Raw genomic sequence first — 23,125 nt, forward strand, 5'->3', positions numbered from 1 at the left:
CTTCCTTACCTTTTACATTTGGCGCAGTCTGGCCTTAATGTGCATTCCATTAAGGTTCATCTGGCTGCAATGACTGCCTACAGGAAATGCCCTTCACAGACTTCCTTTTTCCAGATCCCTGTGATCAAAGATTTTCTGGAAGGATTGAAGAAAGTATTCCCTCCTGTCAGGCTTCCCTCGCCTTCATGGGAATTGAATGTGGTGCTGTCCAGATTGATGAAGGAACCTTTTGAACCTATTCATAAGGCTTCGTTGCAGCACCTGTCCTGGAAGGCGGCGTTCCTCGTGGCCATTACATCGGCCCGCAGGGTGAGTGAAATTCAAGCGTTGTGTTGTAATGAACCTTATACTGTATTTCATGCTGCTAAGGTTGTTATGCGTACTCACCCTAAATTTCTTCCCAAGGTTATTTCTGATTTTCATGTCAACCAGACTATAACTTTGCCTACGTTTTTTCAGAACCCTTCATCCCCAGCGGAGAGGTCTCTCCATTCCCTGGATGTTAGGAGGGTGTTGAAATTTTATCTGGATAAAACCAAAGATATTCGTAGGTCTGACCAGTTGTTTATCAATTATGGATCGGTCAGGACAGGTCTTGCGACCTCCAAACAGTCCATCTCTAGGTGGATTGTGTCCTGCATACAATTGTGTTATCAGAAGGCTAATAAGACCTTAGGAGGTAAGCCTAAGGCTCATTCCACCAGGGGCAAAGCTGCCACGACGGCTCTGCTCCGTAATGTGCCGATTGCTGAAATCTGCAAGGCAGCCACTTGGAAGTCGGTTCATACCTTTGCTAAGCATTACTGCCTGGACACTGACGCCAGGGCAGACGCTCAGGTTGGACAGGCTTCGCTGCGGAATTTGTTCGCACAGTAGTGGCATTATGTATTTACTCTCCACCGCCGCTTTGTTGTGGGGATGGGCTTGCCATTCTATTCACTAGATTATGACTATACACAGAGATCCCCTACTACAGAAGGAGTAGTTTCTGTCCTGTAACTCCAGTTCTGTAGTAGGGGTATCTCTGTTATAGTCATAAGTGCCCTCCCTCCTCCCCGGTGGAGAATTCTTCATGTAAACAATGCTGCAGGTCTGGCGTTTTATACGCCTTCAAAAAGAACTGAAAGTAAGTTGGACCTGCTATGCATTCTGGGATACTGGGAGAAGTCTGGAAAGTTCTCTTAAAGGCACAGTATCCTATTTAAGCCACATAATGGCAGCCTATGGGGCTTGTCTGTCCCTACCTTCCTCTCTATCATTCCTGAGTCTTTGACTGGGGGAGGCAGGTTTCTCTATGGTAGAAACTAGCAGGCTGAGCTGTGTGTGGTGATTTTTGGTGGAATTTCTAGTTGAAGTACTGGACAGTGTAGCCTGTGGATATAGGCTGCATTATTTGTCTTTAAATTCTCTCTTAAGTGTCTTGCAGTTTCTGCATTATTTGGACAACTTAAGAGATTATTTTTGATTGCCGGGGTCCACGCACATGGGCGGGACTATTCACTAGATTATGACTATAACAGAGATACCCCTACTACAGAACTGGAGTTACAGGACAGAAACTACTCCTTCACTTTATTTTCCATTTCTTAGTGAAGTTTGCAAGGCAAACCCTCAAAGGTTAGCTCACCTAGTACATCTGAAAGCTAATTAAGTTGAAATTTATATCTTACATTTGTATCTTACATGCCTTCTTAACTGATAAAGATATTCGGGCGAACGTCGGGAAAGTAAGTCCAATAGATCACCAAGTATATTTTCACAAAAAGTTCTTTTATTTCATTTACACAGTTAAAAAGTTCTTTACAGTCCAACCAACCCGTTTTGTTCTCCTTCTGAGAACTTCATCAGGGCTTAGAAAACACGATAAATGTTATAACAGTGTAGCCTCCAAATATGTATCAGTGTTGGGGGTACGGTCAATTCCTGACAAGATACAATTGTTCCAAGAGTTTCTTATATAAAGGATGCCCAACAAATGAGTCCGTGTATGTCTGAAGGAAACTAGACCTTCTGACCAGTATGTGAACAATCCAAATTAAGCGATGAGGTACACCTAGTTCAGAATATCTGAAAGAGACACGTTAGTGATAGATTCCTTACCTTAGAATATCCCCAGGCGTCAGACTGGATCCGGAAATTTTTGCGTAGCAGTACCCTTGCGCGTCGGCAGGCGTCGTCTGCAGCTCCGCGTCCGTCGTCCGCGTCGTGGGCGCCGTGACGACGTCGTCGGAGTACTTAGGCGCCGCCTCCGCGTGCTGACGTCAGTTCTTCTTCTTTTTTTCTGAGCCAGCAAGCGCAGATCTGGAAAAAGCAGTACTTTAGTCACTTTTTGACACAACTTTTTGATCCTTTTGATCATCTTTTCTTGAGTCTTGCGACTCCGGACGGTGCCGATAGGGATGCCAGGTTTCAAGCCTTGTGAGGATTGCGATCGACTGATGTCGGTCACCGACCCTCACCGTCGGTGTCTCCACTGTCTCGGCGTCGACCACGACAACAAGACCTGCTCCGACTGCCGGGCCCTTATTTCGAAAGCTAGGCGGAGCGGTCCGCAAGCGACTCAATCTCCGGCAGTCGCTTGCGGTCCCGGTCCCAACGGAGTTCCAGGGACAGGTCGCGGGGTAGGAGCCATCACAGCTCCGGGTGTTGACATGCTTCGGTCTCGACGCCGTCGGGTGCTTCGGCTCTGACGCCACCGGCGCCTTCGGGCCCGGCGCTGCAGTGCCCCACTGGATCCGCTTCGGGATCCGGGTCATCGCCGGTTGACCTAACGACCTCACCGGCGCCGGTCCCTCAGGTGTCACCTCCGGCGACGTCCTCGGGCGGAGCCGTCCCCGATGCCTCCCTCGATCCGGCTCCGGCATCGGAACTGCACCGCTGGGCGCCGCTTTCGACGCCGCTTGTGGAGTTTCACTTCTATGAGCCGGCCCCATCCTTTGACAACCCTGATTATCATGAGGTGGGTGATGAGGAGTATTGGGAGGGGTCTGAGGACCCTCTGACGTGGGAGTGTCAGTCCCAGGAGGACTGGACAGGTGGACTTGGGGATGCCATTGGTCCGGACACCTCGCCAGACACTGGCTTTGTCTCACCTCCTACCGTGGCTTCGGAAGAGGGGGCAACCTACAGTGTGGTGTTGACGCGGGCGGCCAAGGCCTTGGGCCTTGAGCTCCCCGTCGCGGCCATGAGGACTAACCTCCTCACTGAGGTCCTTAAACCGCAGTCAAGCTCGGCTGAGCCTCTGCTGCCGTTTAATGAGGCCTTAACTGACGTTCTTTTGGGCACTTGGTCCAGGCCCGCTACAGGTTCGCCCGTAGATAGGAACGTGACCAGACGCCACTGCCCGGCCCCGGGCGACCCATGTTTCCTGTCCACCCATCCCACCCCCGAGAGCCTGGTCATCCAGGCTTCGAATTCCCAGACCGCATTCCCGTTGGCTCCGCCGGACAGGGAATCCAAGAGGTATGAGCAGTACGGCAAGAAGGTATTCTCCTCCCTGAGTTTAGGTCTGCGGTCTTCCAACACCGCATGCCTCTTGGGCTGCTACACCCACTCTCTGTGGGACACGGTCGCAGAATTGCTGCCAGAGTGTCCGTTGGAGGAACGGGCCACACTCGGCCAGGCCCTTGTGGAAGGCCGAGATGCAGCAAAGTATTCTATCTGGTGTGGGCTGGATACCACCGACTCACTGGGCAGAGCGATGGCAACGACGGTGGCGATTCGTCGCCACGCCTGGTTGAGGTCCGCCAACATTTCGGCCGATGTCAAGAATACCCTCATGGACATGCTGTTCGATGGCCGTCGCCTTTTTGGCGACAAGGCAGACCAAGAGCTTGAGCGCTTTAAGGACTCCAGTGCTACAGCCAGGTCCTTGGGCCTCTCGGCCCGCGCCAGGAAACGGGTGCCTTTCGCTCCTTTCGTGGCCAAGGAATGGGCGCCCTCACACGAGCTGCCAGCCACGCACCGCAGACTAACATCCAACGCGGTGGCGGCCGTGGAAACCGCTGTGGCGGTGGTCGGGGACAACGGCGAGGTCAGTCCACACCTTCCCCCGCAGCATCCACCTCAAAACCCTCCTAGTCCGTGCTTTTAGGCCCATGTGACGCCAGTGGGGAGCAGGGTTCACCATCACCACCACCACTGGCGCACTGTCACTTCGGACAGGTAGGTGCTGCAAATCGTCCGAAGGGGCTACTCCCTCCCCTTGGAGGCGACCCCTCAAGCCATGCCACAGCAATACCACCGCGTATCGGGGGATCATTTGCGACTTCTGCGGGAGGAAGTTACGGCCCTCTTGGCCAAGGGGGCCATCGAGCGCGATCCTGGGCCAGAAGTAGGGTGTGGTTGCTACTCCCACTACTTTCTGGTACCCAAGAAGGGCAAAGGGGGCCTACGCCCTATCTTGGACCTAAGGAACGTCAACAGCTTCCTCCGGAAGGAGAAGTTCAAAATGCTGACACTGGCTCAGGTCCTAGCTGCCCTGGACCCAGGAGACTGGATGGTAGCGTTGGACTTGCAGGACGCTCATTTCCACATCCCCGTCCTGCCGGCCCACCGGCGCTACCTGCGGTTCACGGTAGGCCACAAGCACTTTCAGTTTACCGTGCTCCCCTTCGGCCTTACCAGCGCCCCACGGGTGTTCACAAAGGTGATGGCGGTGGTCGCAGCTCATCTGCACAGGTTAGGGGTTTCAGTCTTCCCCTACCTCGATGACTGGTTGTTGAAGGCGGGCTCGCCCCAGACAGTCGTCAGCCACCTCCAGACTACGGCAGACCTCCTGCACCAGCTGGGGTTTTCCATCAATGTGCCGAAGTCACACCTGTGCCCCTCTCAGAAGCTCCTCTTATTCGGAGCGGTTCTCGATTCGGCGCAGTATCGGATTTATCCACCCGAACAGCGGGTCCGGGATATTCAGGCTCCGATTCCACTCTTTCTGCCTTTATCCCGGGTCTCGGTCAGGTTGACGCTGCGGCTTCTGGGGCTGATAGACTCCTGCATCCTTCTGGTACATCACGCCCGGTGGCGGATGCGGGCTCTGCAGTGGGACCTGTAGTTTCAGTGGGCCCAGCATCAGGGCAACCTGTCCGACTATGTCCTGATCTCGGAGGGCACTACGAGACAGCTGCAGTGGTGGCTCACGGACCGCGATTGGGTCAGCGGCAGATGCCTCTCCCTTCCCCAACTGGACCACGTGGTTGTGACGGACGCGTCCCTCCAGGGCTGGGGAGGCCACATGGGAGAGGCGGAGATCAGAGGCCTCTGGTATCAGGCGGAGTCCCGGCTCCATATCAACCTTTTGGAGCTGCGTGCGATTAGTCTAGCACTGAAGGCATTCATCCCCTCTGTCCGGGGGAGTGTAGTGCAGGTGTTCACGGACAACAACACCGCCATGTGGTACTGCAACAAACAGGGCGGGGTGGAGTCGTGGACCCTATGCCAGAAGGCTCTGAGCCTCTGGCAGTGGCTGGAATATCAGGGCGTGACCCTGGTGGTTCAACACCTGGCAGGTTCTCTGAACGCCATGGCGGACGAACTCAGCCGCTGGTGCATGATGGATCACGAATGGCGTCTGAGCTCGGACGTGGCGCAAGGTCTCTTTCTGCAGTGGGGAAAGCCTTGGTTAGATCTATTCGCCACAGAAGAGAACGCGCAATGCCATCAGTTCTGCGCGTTGGAATTTCCAAGGCGGCACTCGCTCGGAGACGCTTTTCGTCGCGAGTGGAGTTGAGGTCTGTTGTACGCCTTTCCGCCTATACCACTTCTGCCCAGAGTACTGAAGAAGATCAAAGGCGACCGGGCCCAAGTCATTCTTGTGGCTCCGGACTGGGCACGAAGGTACTGGTATCCCGAGCTACTCAGTATGTCAGTTGATCCCCCGGTTCGTCTGCCTCTTCAGGAGGACCTTCTGTCGCAGCAGCAGGGGACGGTCCTCCACCCGAACCTGTCCAGTCTCCACCTCCATGCTTGGAGATTGAGCGGCGACAGTGGAGGCCATTTGACTTGCCTCCTGAAGTCTGTAATGTCATTCTGGCAGCCAGGCGTCCCTCCACAAAGTCGGTATACGCCTGCAGGTGGAACAGATTTGTGGCATGGTGCACAGCAAAGGCTGTGAATCCTCTCAATGCCCCTCTTTCGGAGGTTCTCCTCTTCCTTCTTTCTCTTGCCCAGCAGGGCTCTGCTCTGGGCACTATCAAGGGCTACCTTTCTGCCATTTCAGCCTTCTTGAGGCTTCCTGATCAGCCTTCTTTGTTCAAGTCCCCCATTGTCAACAGATTCTTAAAGGGCATCACTCATATGGTCCCTCCTGTTCCTTTCCTGATGCCACAGTGGGACTTGAACCTGGTTCTAACTTACTTGATGTGCGCTCCCTTTGAGCCGCTTCGTAACTGTCCTCTACGTCTTCTTACACTTAAGACTGCTTTCCTGGTTGCCATCACCTCTGCCAGGAGAGTGAGTGAGCTCCAGGCTCTTTCCTCTAAACCTCCCTTCCTTTCTGTCCATCCGGACAAGGTTGTGTTGCGTACAATACCCTCTTTCCTGCCCAAGGTAGTCTCAGCCTTCCACATCGGGCAGTCCATCACCTTGCCCACCTTCTTTCCGCCCCTGCATCCCTCGAAAGAGTAAGAGAGGCTCCACCGTCTGGACCCAAAACATTTGCTCTCTTACTATCTGGATCGCACACGCCAGTTCCGGGTGGATGACCAACTCTTTGTTGGTTACGTGGGCGCTAAGAAAGGACGGGCGGTGCACAAGCGGACCATCTCTCGGTGGATCGTGTTGTGCATCCAAGCGTGTTACTCCTTGGCTAAGAAGGAACCTCCTGTTGGGGTCCGGGCCCACTCCACTCGGGCCACGGCGACTACTACTGCCCTGGGCCAGGGAGTCCCCTTGCAGGACATTTGTCAGGCTGCTACGTGGGACTCGCTGCACACGTTTGCAGGACACTACTGCCTGGACAGCCAAGTCCGGAGGGATGGCTTCTTTGGCCGTTCTGTCCTCCAGGACTTTCTGGTGTGATTATTGGTTCGCAGACCCACCAACGGGATTGGTATTGCTGTGGTATCTATTCTAAGGTAAGGAATCTATCACGAACGTGTCTCTTTCAGATGCACAAGTTACTACTTGTGTTACGATATATCTGTAAGAGACATTAGTTAGTGATAGATTCCTTACCGACCCACCCATCCTCCCCGTTCTGCGAACCGATATCTAGGGTTACGGTCATCCCCTTTCAGGGCCCTATTTCCAATGGCACCAGTGTTGGTTTTTAACATGGCTCTGCGTTTCTGGCGCAAAAAAGCTGTGTCTAAGAACTGACGTCAGCACGCGGAGGCGGCGTTAAAGTACTCTGATGACGTCATCACTGCGCCCACGACGCCGACGACGGATGCGGAGCTGCAACCGACGCCTAAGGGTACTGCTATGCAAAAATTTTCGGATCCAGTCTGACGCCTTGGGATATTCTAAGGTAAGGAATCTATCACTAACTAATGTCTCTTACAGATATATCGTTACACAAGTTGTAACTTGTGCAATAAGGACCAACACTCTCAGAACGTGACAATGTCCCCCAATGATGAGTCTTCGATTTTTCCCGCGAAAATCGAAGACTCGTCATTGGGAGGCATATTGTTGCCAATGGGAACCTTTGTCCCTTGATAGGCATGTACCTGAATAAGGACTTTGTCACGTTCTGAGAGTGTTGGTCCTTATTATTCTAAACGAGGTGTACCTCATCGCTTAATTTGGATTGTTCACATACTGGTCAGAAGGTCTAGTTTCCTTCCGACATACACAGACTCATTTGTTGGGCATCCTTTATATAAGAAACTCTTGGAACTAATTGAATCTTGTCAGGAATTGACCGTACGCCCAACACGGATACAGATTTGGAGGCCACACTGTTACGACATTTATCGTGTTTTCTAAGCCCTGATGAAGTTCTCAGAAGGAGAACGAAACGCGTTGGTTGGACTGTAAATAACTTTTTAACTTTTTAACTGTGTAAATGAAATAAAAGAACTTTTTGTGAAAATAGACTTGGTGATCTATTGGACTTACTTTTCCGACACATGCCCGAATATCTTTATCTTGAAGGATCTGGTACACAGTGGCAACAATAGACGGTTGATGCCAGGGCAGTTTGCGAGGGACATTCGATTTAAGAACTGGCACGAGGTGCAGAACCTTATAGTCAACCGTCTTTTCTTTTTCATGTTTGCCTTCTTAACTGAATAGAACCCACCTCCAACAAATTTGATTGTACAGGGTAAATAAAATGTCTACTTCTCAGATGGGTTTCTATTACTTTGCTATATAATGTGGCTAAGCAACTAATATTTCACTTTATTTTTCATTTCTTAGTGAAATATGCAAGGCAAAACCTCAAAGGTTAGCTCACTTAGTACATCTGAAAGCTAATTAAGTTAAAATTTGTATCCTACATGAGTTCTTAACTGACTAGAACCCACCTCCAACAAAACTGAATAGAACCCACCTCCAACAAAAAAGAATTTCTTTGAGCAAGAAACACCTCTCTTTCTTCCAAGTCACTATCAGGTTGGCCTTTTAAAACACACTGACCTTCACTTTCCTGGCAATGAAGGCCACTCATTGTTTCAAATGCCCGGTATGGATTATATGTTGATATTCTCAATATTGGATTACATTTACTGCTTTAGTGCTAAAGATGTGCTTATTAAAGCTTATGCTCGCTCATCTTGGGAGGGTATTTGTTTTTATTATTTGTTAAGCACAACCAGATCATAAAAACAGCCTTGAGGTGCTATGGTCATCCTCACTAAGATCCAGGAGTATGTGCTGTCATTGCATGGTGTTCTATGATGTCACTGAGTCATAGAACAACCAGAGTCATGTGTGTCACTCTATTCCATGGTGGCGCTTCTCAACATGGTATCTGCAAACCCCCAATTATCACTTATACATCGCACAATCCATTGAAGAGTATTTGACCCTTAATGTTGGTACAGTGTCCTCTGCAATGGTGTTGTGGGAGGCATTTAAGCTGACGCTGCACAGTGTGGATATCGGTTACTGCGAGGGGTAAAGCAGGAGCCTAGGAACCTTTTTTTCTGAGTTTTATATAGCACAAATTTGATCCGAATATATCTGGTATCAGAGCCCTTTACATGAGCACCAGTTGCGTTACATAATGAGACATACATTTTTGTTCGGCACAGGAAGATTAAGTGATTTGCTCAGAATGACCGGATGTTGAGGGTCCTTGCCGAGACACAAACCCGGTTCCCCAGATTTGAGGTCGACCACCCTAGCCGTTAGGCCACATCTTACCCCCACCTTGAAAGGCCACATCCTCTCCCCACCTTGACTCCCAGATGCAGACTCTTGAGGACTCGGGCCACTTGGCTGATGGCAATGTTACACAACAACAGTTGGTACTCGTTCAACAGCAGTACCAACAGTTGTTCTTAGATGAAGCCAAGCAGAACTTGGGGGGGGGGGGGAATAAGTCAAGCAAAATGCTACACAGTTTATGCCAAGCCACGTGATATCTGTCTTCCCTGCCTACACTCCACACTTCGCATGGGCAGCTGCTGGAGAGTCCTCGCACAGGTGCTCAGAGCTTTGACTAGTACTTCAGAGAATTATAATACCCAGAGTGAAGTACTTACCCTAGACCAGATCACAACATTTATAGATGACTTGCCTCACTGGGCCCTTTCCGATACTGGCTGTGCCCAGCTGGTGAAATAATTACCGAAGAGGAGCTCTCGCTTGCCCTTGTGGCAAAGCAGCCTGGAAAGGCTCTGGGTCCTAAAGCCTATATGCCTCAGTTAGGGAAACACCTATTGGGTGTGATTCAGTCTGCACTTGAGAACGAGGTGCTCCTGCCGGACTGGCAATGGGCAGAGCTTGTGTTTCCTCCTTAAGCCAGGTCGGCCACCAGAGGAACAGTCCTTGTACTGTCTGATCTCTCTCCTGAATTTGGAGGTGAAACTCTTGGCCAGAACCCTGGCCAATAGACTAGCGCAGCACATGCCATACCTGGACCACCTTTACCAGATGGGCTTTATGCCCAATTGGGCCACACACCACAATATTAGGCGGGTATGTAATGCCCTAGCTAATGCTGGCCGGATTGTGAGTTCGGCATCAGTGCTTTTGGCAGCTATTTACAAAGTGTTTGATTCCATCAACTGGGACGACCTGTCCGTTCTACTTCCAAAATTGAATCTGGGCTCCTGCTTTCTGTTAGGCTATTCTATAAGGATCTCTTGCCAATTGGGCTGGTTGTGGGGGCTGCTTCTAACCCCTTTCCGGCCAGAGTGATGAGGCAGGGGTGCCCCCTGTCACTGCTGACCATGGAGCCGCTGTGGAGAGAGGTGGGCAATGGATGACATCCCCGTACTAGAGAATTTATATGGCAGCAGGGGGTGTGCTCTCTTCTCCTTGCTGCACAGATGGTTTTAATGTATGGAGGGGCTCCTTGCACTGGATGGGCTGATGGAGGAGGTTAACAGATTGACGCCATTGTGACATGGTAGCATGCTCAAACAGGTGGGACATAATAGGAATCTCCACTTTAGGGGATGTGATGCGGGACAAGGGCCTCAAATCGTATAAAGAGATGCAAACTGATTATCAACTATATTGTAGTAAGTTTCATTGTTTCCTACAGCTCCATCGTGCCATATCGGGAACCTCACAGACCTTTCAAAATGTAACCCATTGGAGGGTAAGCATCTTCTAGGCGACTTGGGATCTCACATATTGGGGAAAGTATATCAGACAATAGTCAAGAATAGCTCCACCACAGTGCCCACCCTCAGCGTGACATGGGAAGCAGATCTTGGTGAATTAGACGACAATAAGACAGAGGCACTGGGGACGCTGTGTGAGGCGGCCATTTTGGCCTGCCATTGATTAATACAATTCAAGTACCTCCACAGTGCATACTAGACAAGGTATCGTTTGTGGCGCAAGGGAGTGATTGGCTCCCTGACATGCCTCAGATGCGGGACAGGAGAGGGTACCTTCCTTCACACTGTGTGGAGTTGCACAGCGCTGAACAGGTTCTGGCGAGGTGTGACTTCCAGTCTGGGGGAGGTCCTCTCTTGGACCATTCCCCTAGACCCCAAACTGAGTCTCCTTCACAGTACAGAGGACATGGGGGAACAGATATAAGATACTGCTACTGTTCTGGGATTTACCCTGGCAAACAGGGATATAGCCGGAGAGTGGAAGGCGGAATCCCCACCATCTTTTCCAGTGTGGAAGAGAGGGATGGACCACTTCATGGGGCTGGAGGTTGCGGCAAAACAGGCCAGGGGCGGCCCTCAAAAGCACTCCAAAATCTGGCCGAAATGGGCCAACTACAGGGGGATTGCTTTAACACCTGCTATCGCAGCCCACTAAAAACTTGAGGCAGAGATCCAGGTATACGGAGCCTAGTGTATAAGGAATTGAATCAGTGCTTTAAATGGTTAATGCCGTTTTTGTGGGCCATATATTTTGCTGTTTTCAGTTGGGGGGGGGGGGGGGCAACTGTGCAGTTTCTTCTTATGTTTGAGTGTATTTAATGTATTATCTTTTGTGTACTTGTTGGTCTGGGTGGCCATGTCCTCTTATAAGAATCCAATCAAATTTGTTATTAAAAAAAGAAGTCCCCCAGGAGTTCAGCCTCTCACCGGAATGCTGCTGCTTCTAGACAAAAGACGTGTAGCCATACACTGGGGCACACAACCCCCACCCCAAAAGCTGCGACTTGGCTACAGGATGCACTTAATTGCCTAGAGCAACTCCAACTACTGTGAGCTTGTGCCGCCTCAATTCCGGCCCAGGAACATTTGGAAACCAGTGACAACCTACTTGAGGCAAAGAGTCTACCACCAACATGGAGGGGGTCCGGCTGGCTGCCGGTGCAGACCCTCTGCTTGCGAGGCAACCTATGCGCTCGAACGTCTAGCCCCTGCGCCTTTGCTAATAAGATCTAGGAGTCCTCTGAAGCCTGTTTGTTCCTCTTCGCCTCAGCAAAATGCATACACTGTTGTGTCTTCTCTAAACCATGATTCCTTTCCTGTGGCTCTCCCCTTGTTATTGTTTCAAAATGCCAATAAAACAAAACCTCTAAGTTCATGACTGATTGCTTGAATAAGCGTGGGTTAATTCGTTTGAGAACACCATTATATATACCTCAAAGCAATGGCTTGGTAGAGAGGTTATTAGGGGACTGTATTCAGAGTGTTTATAGAATTTGGAAGAATGCTGCTGAAGCCGTTGAGTAGTTGGTGTGAGCTTACAGATCAACCCCTCCTGTGACAACAGAAAGGATCCCGTCTGAACTGATCGGAGACAGGAAAGTGGTTTTGGAAATGAATCCCATCTGAATGGCGTCATTCAAGGAAATTATTATTCACTGTAAGACGTGGATGGAAGCAAAGGTGGATACAGATGCAGAAGCTGACAGGTTGAATAGTGAGTGGGTTAGAATCGGGGAACCAATTTTGGTAACTGTGTGTGGATGTCTGTGTGTGCACACAAAAGGCGTGTGGCAATGCTGTGAGAGTAGACAGTGGTGGCCTTTTGGAATATTGACCAAGGGTTTGCGTCCTTTGCAAGAGAATGGTGTCTGACAAAAGCATTCAAATAGTGAGTTTGTTGGTTTGCTATCAGGGAGTCAGAAGTGCTGCTGTGTGGTGGTTGGGACTGCAAATCTTCCACCATTTTGAAAATCTATATTTGTAGAACAGGTAAAATATCTGTGGGATGGGGTCCGATATTATTTGCAGTTAATTACAACCTGTACTAATGATATGCTATTTAGTTAATGTAACAATGCACTAAGTTAACTCAACATTTGTAAAAAACATTATCTATTATTTTTTGTTGAGATGTGATGAAACTACAGGCAATTCTATGATGTCACATAACTGTCTGACTTGTGCATGTCTCTGTGTTCCATGCTTGCATGTTAGTGGTTAGTAAGCAGGGCAGTGTTGTATGTCCAAATTAATTTGCTGCTTCTTTGAAGACATGAGATTGCCCAGCAGTAATTTGAGTATGGTTATCCAGTTCGCCATGATGGGTCCTTACTTTCTACTTTTAACTGCTATTCCCAAGGCTGTAACCTAGTTCATATATTTGTCTCTCTGGTCTACCTCTCTGTATTGTTGGCATTTAATTCTAGATGGACCCCTTTTATTTAGTACCGGCTTTGTGTGCAAGAATGGATCTCTATCTAGTTAAAATTGCTAGGATGTGTTTTTGTTCAAGCAGTCTTTTAAGTTTACTTTCGAGGGGATGTCTTCAATTTGGATTGTCCTATAATTCACTACCCCTGACATTCAATTATTATTTGACTATATCTTGCTGCTGTTACTATATCACGCCCTGACTCCTTTTAGGAAAGTGTTTGATGCTGGGCACTCGTGCTCCTGCTTAGCTTCTTTCCTGTGAGTGTTCACTGTGGCTTTCTTTCCTAGATTTACAACTCTTGCCTTGCATCTGAGGTCTGACACACTTCTATGCCCCCCGTTGTTTCCATTCAAACTCCAAAGTATTCTTGCTGTTACCATTCAGTAACTGTGCTGTTCCACCAGTTATCTTGCTGGCCATGATAGGTTCTGGATAACAGAGCAGTTCATCCACTCACTCATAAAGAGGCACAGTTTGGAGGTCTGATCCCTTATGGGGCAAACACTTTCCTTACAGGTTGAAGCCATCCAAAATCTCTTGGAGGACGTGTAGAATGATGGCCCTTGGCTCGATGAATTGGCTTACAAAGGTGTTCTGATGGAGTTAGCTATGCATGAGATTAACTGCCCTTCTACCTCATTTCTTTTCAAATCCGATACACAGAGAAGAAAAGTGGGATCACTTTTTGTACCATTTTGTAAACCCCTTTCAGTCCTCTCACTTCGAAGGTGGTTGATGGACAGTGGGAGTTTGGAAGTGTTAAGCCTCCTATCAGTGCTTTACTGGGGATTTATATACACCTGCTATGCATTGCTTTTATGTTGATTATCTATTGCTCTGTTAGTGGTGGTTGTGGTAAAGGAAAGACTAACAAAAATAGACTTAAAATTCCCAGAATTTCCAGAACTGCTTTTGTTTTTTTGTTTTTTTATTGTTCCATAGAGCAAAGACAGTTTTGTTATTTTGTGATGTAAATTAAATAAATGTTCCTTCATTCGTTTAACATAGGATGAAAATCAGTGAAATTTTTCTGTCACCATCCTTTCACTAGGTATTTGGCTGAGTTATGTGGCATTGGAACAGCTGCTGTGGGAGCAACTCGCGGAAGCTGTGCCTCATTCCCAACAGTGAGTCTTCATCATTTCTCTGTTCAATCTTCTTTCAGATATAACATAACTATTGCTTCACTAAAAATCAGTTGGTTTCTTCTACGCCTGAATGGCCTCTGCAATAGTGAGTAACGAGATCCCCCAAATTAAGTAAAAAGCTAAACAGAGTCATTATCCACTGGTAAGTGATGTTGCATATGGTGCTTAAGACTGAATTACCAACCAATTGAACAGTTCTCTCTGCAAATAATGGGCTATTAGAAAGTTAGTGATTTAACCAGTTTTGTTCATTTACCATACTCTTGATAAATTGTATTGGCCAGGAAATTTAGATAACTCTTGTTTAATTTTTTTTTTTTTATCAACTTGAAAAATATAGATGCTTGATCTGAAGCCTATTTCAACATTCTGGAACTGAACTGAGTGTTGTCATTTTTGAATTTTTAAAATATATGTACTTTGCTATGTATCCGTATATCTGATAAAGACTACTAGCCGCAGATTCCTTAACATAGAATTATCCCCAGGCATGAGACTGGATCCGGAAACTTTTTGCCCAGCATCCCTGCGCGCTGGGGGAACGGCATCACGCGGCTCCGCCCAGGCGTCGCCCGCAGTACGTGACATCAGCGAGGTCACGTAAGTCCCACCCCGGCGCGCCTACGTCAGTTTTTTCCTTTTCCGCATGCAACGCGGATCTGGTTCATGTTCCGGGCCTGTTTAGGCCTTTCCCTTCTATCCTTACTTGTGTTGTGGGAACAGTGTGTGGATACCTTTGGGCTTTAAGACTTGTTCGTTTTGTGGATGCTTGATGTCGACGACAGACCCCCACCTCATGTGGTGCTTGGCGGAGGATCACAGCTCCATTGCCAGTGTTTGAAACCGAAGTCGCGGCGGGAATGCTGGATGAAACTTCTTTCGGCTTGCATGTCCAGGTCAGCTTTGTCGCCTCGCTCAGCCTCTGCGGAAGGTTTTCGAAGTGGTCGTCCTCGTCGTTGTTCTCATCCCTCTCATGTGCCGCAAGAGCGTCGCTCCCCTGTGGGTAAGTGTCGCAGCTTGTGCCTGAGGGCTGGTTTCCGGCCTGGTCGGGGCGTGGGCTCTCCGCGTGTGATGTGGCCCCCTTGTATTGTCCCCCTATCCACCGTTTCCTGGTGAAGGGGCGTTGAGAGCCTAGATGGAGGCATATGTGGTGGCTTTGCCAGCCTCGCTGGTTCCTCCTCTTCCTCCTTCCCCTCCTGGGACGTCAGCGGAACCCTTGCGCGGTGTGAGGCATTCCGCGGCGTCGAAGGGCGCCGACTGTTTCGGATCCAGGCTTGGAGGATGTGGTACCGTTGGGTTGCGGCCCTACGGGGTCCCTCCTTTGGACCACAGCGCCCCGGCTTCGCTGCAAACTCCTACGGGAGTCCCTGTGGTGTCGCGGGAGGTCGCCAGGGCTCGGGTCGCAACCCCGAGCCCCTCTTGGCCCTTTGACAAGGTGTTCCTGTCTAAGGCCGAGGTGGCGCCGCTACGGTGCCGGCAGCAGCTGGCCCTGGTGGCGCCACAGGGGTCGGTGGACCCCCCTCGTCTCGACATGGGTCGAGGCTGGATGGGGACCCCTCGTCCCTCCCCAGGCCCCTCTCGTTCCTCTGCGCAGGCGGCTGCCTCGTCGGAGGTAGAGTCGAGGCCGGAGGCGCCGCAGGGGACGGAGGACCCATCTTGTCCCCTTGTGGGTCGAGGCTGACGGGGAACTCCTGGTCGGTCCCCGGGTCCCTCTCGTTCCTCCGCGCAATTGGATGCCTCGCCCGAGGTTAAGTTGGCCTTGGCGCCGCCATGGTAATCGGGGAACCTCTCTCGTTCCCCCATGGGTCGAGGTTGGCGGGGGACCCCTTGTCGCTCCCCGGTTGCTTCTCGCTCCACAACGCAGGCGGCTGCCTCCTTGGAGGTTGAGTCAGCGCCGGAACCACCTCAGCTCCATCCCAGCCCAGGTCCCCGGCGCCTGTCTGGCATCTCCTGTGGTGTTGGACGACGACTATGATGCACTGCTCCAGGTTGCAACTTCTACAGCACCGGACAGGCGTCAGATCGCGGATTCGTCCTCGGACATCTCCTCTTCTCCAGAGGTTACGCGCCTACTGGTGTCGTCCTCATCGGAGACGGTCCGCTGTGTCATGGCTTTCTCCCCGGCGTCATCGAAGGTCGGCTCCCTGCCTTCGCCATGGTTTCCGCCAGAGGAACCACAAGTTCCCCACTCTTCAGCGCCTCCTTCTCCCTGTCGAGGCTGGCCCTTGCCCACTCCGGCTGGCTTTGGGAACCCGCGCCTTAGTTTGCAGCCGTAGCCCATGGAGTATCTGCTTTATCCACCGCGGGGCCCTAAGGAGGAGGGTGCGGCATTCACTCTCGCTGTTTCCACAGCTGTGGGAATTCTGCACATGGGAGATCCGGCTGCCCATTTCCCGCGGATCATCTTTTGGAGGTTCTCCACCAGGGCTCTGGTGGAAGGGACCTGCTGCTCCCCTTTGAAGGTTCTCTCCATTCTTCTCTGATGGGGACTTGGGGTCGCCTCGTCACGGGGGATCAGGTGCCCCAACACCTTCTCCATCAACACCTTCCGGTGCCACGTGACCCGGTGTGTCTTTTCCTCCACCCCTCTGCCAGTGGGCCCCTGATGTGGACCTTCCCTACTGTCGCTGTTGGCTCCACCTTCCCGGGAGGCCCTCTGGCTAGACTCTTGGGGCCGCAATATGTTTGCTTCGACCAGTGCGGCTCTGTGGGCCCTTAACACTTTATATGTGTTAGCTAGGGCCACCTCTTGTTTGTGGGACTCGGCGGAGTCCCTTGGATCTGCAGGAGCGTCTCAGGAGGATGCTGGTGTTGATTTGCGGCACCATGCGTTAGGTGGCCGGGAGCTGGCGGCGTTTATTCTGCGCTCCGCTCTGGACATCTCGGAGGTGCTGGGTTGTGCCATGGCTTCTTTGGTGGCCCTTCGCCGCCGTGCTTGGCTTCAGGACAGTGTGTTCCCCGAAAATGTGCTGGAACGGCTGGTGGATCTTCCTTTTGATGACACCCTTCTGTTCCACGCCCCGGCGGACTCAGCCATCCGAAGGTTCTTGGCGGGGCTTCGGCCTCCTCTTCCTCCTCAGTGACCGGTGAGTTGGGCTAGCTCTTGATGATGCTCTTCCTTTTTGGGCGAGTCGTCCTCGTTTTTGTAGATCTGTATGTATTATGGCCACTCAAGCCCTCCTTGTTGAGGCTGTGGTTCTGTTGGCTGCTGGACGGCCCTTCCTTGCTGTGTGTGTTTTTGCTTTATCTGCCCCAGATTGGCCCTGAGATTAGGCTTTCTGTTTTTCTCATGGGCTGCTTGATAAGCCTTCTGCTGAACTTTTTTCTGTTATCCTCTGCTGCGGAAGTTCTTCCAAAGAGGGTTCCCATGTCTTGGGACTTAACTTACCCTTTGTGGGGTAGTGGTAGCTGTTACAGCTTATGCTGTGCTGGGGGGTTGTGGTCGCCTTCTGGCTTCTGCTCTCCATGGCGTTCATGTATGTTGCATGTGTATTTTCCCCTTGCTGGATTAGACTGTCTTGGTGGTGCCCCGGGGTGTCTTCCTCGGGGTCGCAGCGCTGTGTGCTAGGTCTGACCTGCTCTTTTTGCTACCTAGCATCATAGCTCTGGTTCTGCTTCTTGAGTCGTGTGCACGGACCCCTCGCTGCGGTGCATCCGGGCCTTTCTTCAACTTCATGTTCTCTATCTTGGAGGCTGAGATGGTGTGTTCCTCCTCATTCTTCTTCTTCCTGGTGTAGCCTGGCCGGTCTTCCGGGGGGGCCTGGGCTGTTCTTCCTGCTTCCGACTGTTTTCTTGCTGGTGGCGCCGTTCCGTCTGGTCTGTTGCCTTCAGACTGTGGTGAGCTTGCCTTCTTTCCCTCGCTTCCTTGGGCTCTCTAGGTTATTCTTTTCCTCCCCCTTGCCCTGGCATTGGTTGGAGGTTCTGTTGCCTTGTAGGGACATGCGGTGCTATGGCCTTCCCTGGCTTGCCCTTGGTTCCTCTGTTGAGGGTGAACGGGCTTCCTTCTTTTTCCTTCTTCGTCCCACTCCCCCCTTGGGGTCGGTAGTGTTCTGCTTGTGGAGGCTCCCCCTTGCCTCGGGGGGACGAGGCTCTTCGCCTGTCTGTTGGACTAGTCCCCTGTGGGACCCTCTGTTATGTCCAGGCTGGTGAGGTCCTTTCGCAGACCATCCTTCCCCGGACGTATGGCTCGGGTATCTATTCTACGTTAAGGAATCTGCGGCTAATAGTCTCTGTCAGATGTACGAGTTACATACCTTCGATAATGATGTATCTGGTAGAGACGATTCTAGTTGCAGATTCCTTCACAGCCCGCCCTTCCTCCCCGTTCTGCGAGGACCTTTCATTTGGTCTTCTACACTCGCCTCCTGATGGGGTGGCTATGTCTCTGGTGGGTGTATTCCTTGTTCTTTTGACAGGCTGTTTTGTCCAGTTTTTTGTTCCTTCCTCCTATATTGGCGCTTTGGAGGATGGATCTGGGGGTACACCTGTGCCCCTCTGTTCTGGCTGTTCTAGGTTGGAGGCATGCCTTTCCTCTCATTCCCTCCCTCCCTCCCTCTTGGTTACTAAGGGTCCTGGGACCTCTGCTAACCTCCGAGTTGGGGTCCCCAGGTCGTGCCTTGCCCTTTGCCACTTGGGGGGTTGTCGCACTCACTCTGTGCCGGGGTTGCCTTGGAGGTTGTCATTCCCTGTTTGTCTTGGAATTGGTGCCCCATCGTTATTCTTGATTGGGGTCATAGCCCTGCTACATGTTGTTGTGACATATCTGCTTGTGTCCTTTGTCTCAAGGGGGTGGGCAGTCTACATGCTGGGTGGCTGCTCAGGGCTGTGCTCTCTTCTTTCTTCTTCCCTGCCTTTGGGTACAGCAGTGTTGACACTGCTCTTTTTGGTGTTGTTTGTCACCATTCCTTTTTCCAATTTTTCTGCTCTTTCGCACACTGTTCCCATACTCCCACAGTTTTGTCGGATGGCTCCGCGTTGTGGCGCGGAAAAGTTCTCAGAAAAAAACTGACGTAGGCGCTCCGGGGTGAGACTTATGTAACCTCGTTGACGTCATATACGAGGGCGACACCTGGGTGGAGCCACATGATGCCGTCCCTGCGGCGCGCAGGGATGCTGGGCAAAAAATTTCCGGATCCAGTCTCCCGCCTGGGGATAATTCTACGTGAAGGAATGTTTGGCTAGAATTGTCTCTACCAGATACATCATTACCGAAGGTAAGTAACTCGTACATTCTTAAAATTGCACTTTTCTATGTTCTTATTGTCACATTTCCTTACAGGGAGTGAAGTTGTTATCCTGTTTGTATAAGGAGGCCCTTGCGAATAGCAGCAACGAATTTTACCCTGTTCTCCTGTCACTATTGAAAACCTGCTGTGAACCGTACACAAGGTAAGATTATGGAATTACATTGTGTCAATTGTTTCCCCATATATAATCTTATAATAATTTCTGCCTGTACACTAGATTCTGCGAAGATTGTTATTATAATTAAGACAAACATTAGAATTAACAGTAGTGCTTTGTCATGCTATATTGGAAAGAGAAGGGAGAATTCTGGTTTAATGATTGATAGCACATGTTTTTGAAGACATTTAGTATAGAAGAGCACTTTTTCAGCACCAATCACAATCTAATTACCTCTGCCCTGTTCAGCTCAGTGAGATGCATGGTGAGTCTTGAGCAATATTTTGATGAAGAGATGGGGTCAAATCTACAACCCTGTGACAGTGTGCAAATGGCACTCATGCTCAAAAGAGTGTCGTTTTGTAACAGGTAAAGCTCTGGAAGGCTGCATTTGTGATAGATGCTGTGATAGATGCTGCAGAGGGCATACGCTCAAAAGAAGGTGAACTCTTTACAAAATAAAGGAATCTCCAGTGCCAATGCAGACATTATTAAATTATCAGCACAGTAAGGATGCCCAGGGTTGCGGAATGTGCACCATGCAGAGTTGGCGAACATTTAGCATTGCCCTACCCATGGCAACCTTTAGAAGTGTCATGACTAATTTCAAGTTTCCTGTGTGGCCAACAATATGTACAGTCACAGACTATGCTCTCCTAGGAAGGTTCTTGGTCCACGTCTAAAGGGCTGCACTGCCAGTATTTGCTTAGAATGTTCCTAAAAGGCAAACAAAAGTTTGAGGCATGTGGGCTGCCGAATTCATATCTGTGCATAGATCGCCGCCTAGTGTTGGGTCCGGATGATCGCACATTGTTGTCCTGGAAGAGTCTTCGAAGTATCACGAGATAGGTGGCTCCTCCCCTGGACTACAGTGCGCATGGGCATCGACTCCATCCTCAGATTGTTTTTTTCCGCCATTGGGTTCGGATGCATATTGGTTCACTCAAGTCGGAATCGATAAAAAAGTTTCTTTAGGCCAAAATGCCTTTAGTTTTTTTGTCGGTATTGTCTTGCGATCGGTGCCCAGTTCTGTTCCTGCTCAATTCCCGAGCCGGATATCCAGAAGAGCTGCGTGCTTTTCGACGCTGAAGGCCCGGTCGACCCAAGAGGCCTTATCGACGAACCATCATGGAACGGAGCCTGTTCAAGAGATGTCCCGTGTGCAACTCAAAATATCCCCACATCGAAGTCCACCCGGTGTGCAACAAGTGCCTGTCGCCGGATCATGATGAAGCCAGCTGTATGGCTTGTTCCCGTTTTCGATCCAAGAAGACACTTCTGCATCGGCGCGCTGCGCGCAAGGAAGCCCAGCAGACGGCACCTGAACCGGTGGACATCTTCGATGCCGGGGATGATGAAGGAGCAGAGCGGGAGGTTCGAGAAAACCTGTCGGATCCCACATCGGAGGTCGACTCCAGCTATGACGCTGATGTTGAGATGCTCGATGCGGAAGACGTCGACGAGGTAGGAGACGACGATGGGGCCTTTGGGGCTATGGGAGATAGCTCGAGCGAGGAGCTAGGCCCACAAACTGATACTGGGGCCAAGACACTTCATAAGGCTCAGGTCGAGGGATCGCCACAAGGCCTTACCCAAGATCTTCCAATAAGTTCTACGGCCCCGCCTTCGGGCTCGGCTTCGGACATGTCTAAGGAGCCGCAAGTTGCGAAACCGAAATTGAAAGCACCGGTGTCCACGCAACCAAAAGCACTTGAGGCTAAATCAAAACCGAAAGTGCGTATTGCTTTGGTCGGCTCGAAGTCCTCGGATCTATCGGCACCGACAAAGCAGAAGAGCGTTATCGACCCGAAGAGGCCGCTAACGGGCATCGAGCCAAAGTCTGGCACGCCGAAGGCAAAGGTCAAGGACGTCGACTTGAAAAAATCGGCGCCGAAGACAGTCGACACCGACAAAGGGCTCGGTGATCAGAAGTTTCTCGAGCCTCCGCGTCGGCCGGACAAGGCCAAAAGCGGTACAACCCCCGAGTCCACGCCTGGTGGTGCCTCGAAGGATTCCGTCGAGTCGACGCAGCCGTCCACCTCCTTCTCGAAGCAGGTGGCAGAATCCCTGAAGTGCGACAAGGCTTCGGCTGTCGGACCTAAGGATCCTCCACCTTCGAAGCCTGCCGATAAGCCTCAAAAGACGTCGGCTCCCATCCACTTCACGCTGCCACCGAAAGTGGTGCCGAAGGCTTTCGTTCCTAAAATGGCCGTCGACGTGCCCAAGAAGGGGTCCACGGTGCCGAAGCCAACAACTGTGGTCCCAGCCACAAAGCATCGACGGTCCTCGCCTGAAGCGCAACAGGAACAGTTTATCGATGCCGAGACAGGCAGACTTTCTATTTATATACGAAAGATCGCCCCGGAACAGCCAATGGAGTCCTATAAAATCCCACTAAAAAAGAAGGATTCTACTACAACACCTGTTCTTGTAGAACCTGTATCTCCACGTGGCCATGATGTCTCGCCCACTTATTCAGATGTGGAAACTGGGGAAGGTGATAATGACGAATACAGCAATACTGTGGACACTGATCCACATGATACTAATGAACCTTGGGCAGATGTTGTTGACACTGGAGATCCACACACTGCTCCAGACACTCATGTGTATGCTGTAAAAACATCGCCTACTGAGGATTCGGCGGCGTTTAATGCACTCATTGAAAGGGCAGCCAAGAATCATGACGTCCAGCTCCATGCTGACCCTATTGAAGTAGACTTTCTGCTCGACACCTTTTCCACCTCAGAGAGGACTGTCACGACTCTGCCTATGTTGAAGGGTGTCTTGAAACATGCTGGGGAAATATTTAAGGAGCCTACAAGAGCCAGGGTGATAAACCCCAGGATTGAAAAGAAGTACAAACCGGCGCCTGGGGACCCTACCTACATTAAGGGACAGTTGCTGTTGGACTCTCTTGTTGTTTCTAATGCCCCGAAGAGGGCTAATTCACAAACAACGGGTGATGCTCCTCCCCCAGACAAAGAATCTAAGGTGCTAGAGGCATCAGGGAAAAGGGTGGCAGCTCAACCGGCCAATATCTGGCGCATTTCAAACACTCAGGCACTCTTAGCCAGGTATGACAGGGCCCATTACGACACACTGGAGACCCTGTTACAGCACCTGCCAGATGAATATAAGGAGGCAGCTGAGATGCTCATACAGGAAGGGAAGCTCATATCAAATGCTTCTACAAAATGTGCACTGGACGCAGCAGACACCGCGGCCAGAGCCGTTACCTCTAGTGTCATGTTGAGACGACATACCTGGCACAGAATCTCCGGGTTCAAGCCAGAGATACAGACCACCATTATGAATCAGCCAGTAAACCCTGATCATCTATTTGGCCCAGAGGTGGACACCACCTTGGAGAAAATCAAGAAAGACACTGAGACTGC

At 50.7% G+C, this 23,125-nt stretch overlaps 1 protein-coding gene across 2 annotated transcripts in view; it reads left to right on the forward strand.

The window, feature by feature from the left end:
- TUBGCP6 (tubulin gamma complex component 6) overlaps positions 1 to 23,125 on the forward strand; it is a 747,379-nt gene that overhangs the window by 245,192 nt on the left and 479,062 nt on the right. For both annotated transcript variants that reach the window (XM_086967433.1, XM_086967436.1), the window contains exons 7-8: positions 14,228 to 14,303; positions 19,603 to 19,712. In XM_086967433.1, coding sequence (XP_086823559.1) covers positions 14,228 to 14,303; positions 19,603 to 19,712 — 186 coding nt within the window. The remainder of the gene's footprint in view (positions 1 to 14,227; positions 14,304 to 19,602; positions 19,713 to 23,125) is intronic.

Source organism: Lissotriton vulgaris, chromosome 1_1, assembly GCF_964263255.1.
Source record: "Lissotriton vulgaris chromosome 1_1, aLisVul1.2, whole genome shotgun sequence".
Lineage (NCBI taxonomy): Eukaryota > Metazoa > Chordata > Amphibia > Caudata > Salamandridae > Lissotriton > Lissotriton vulgaris.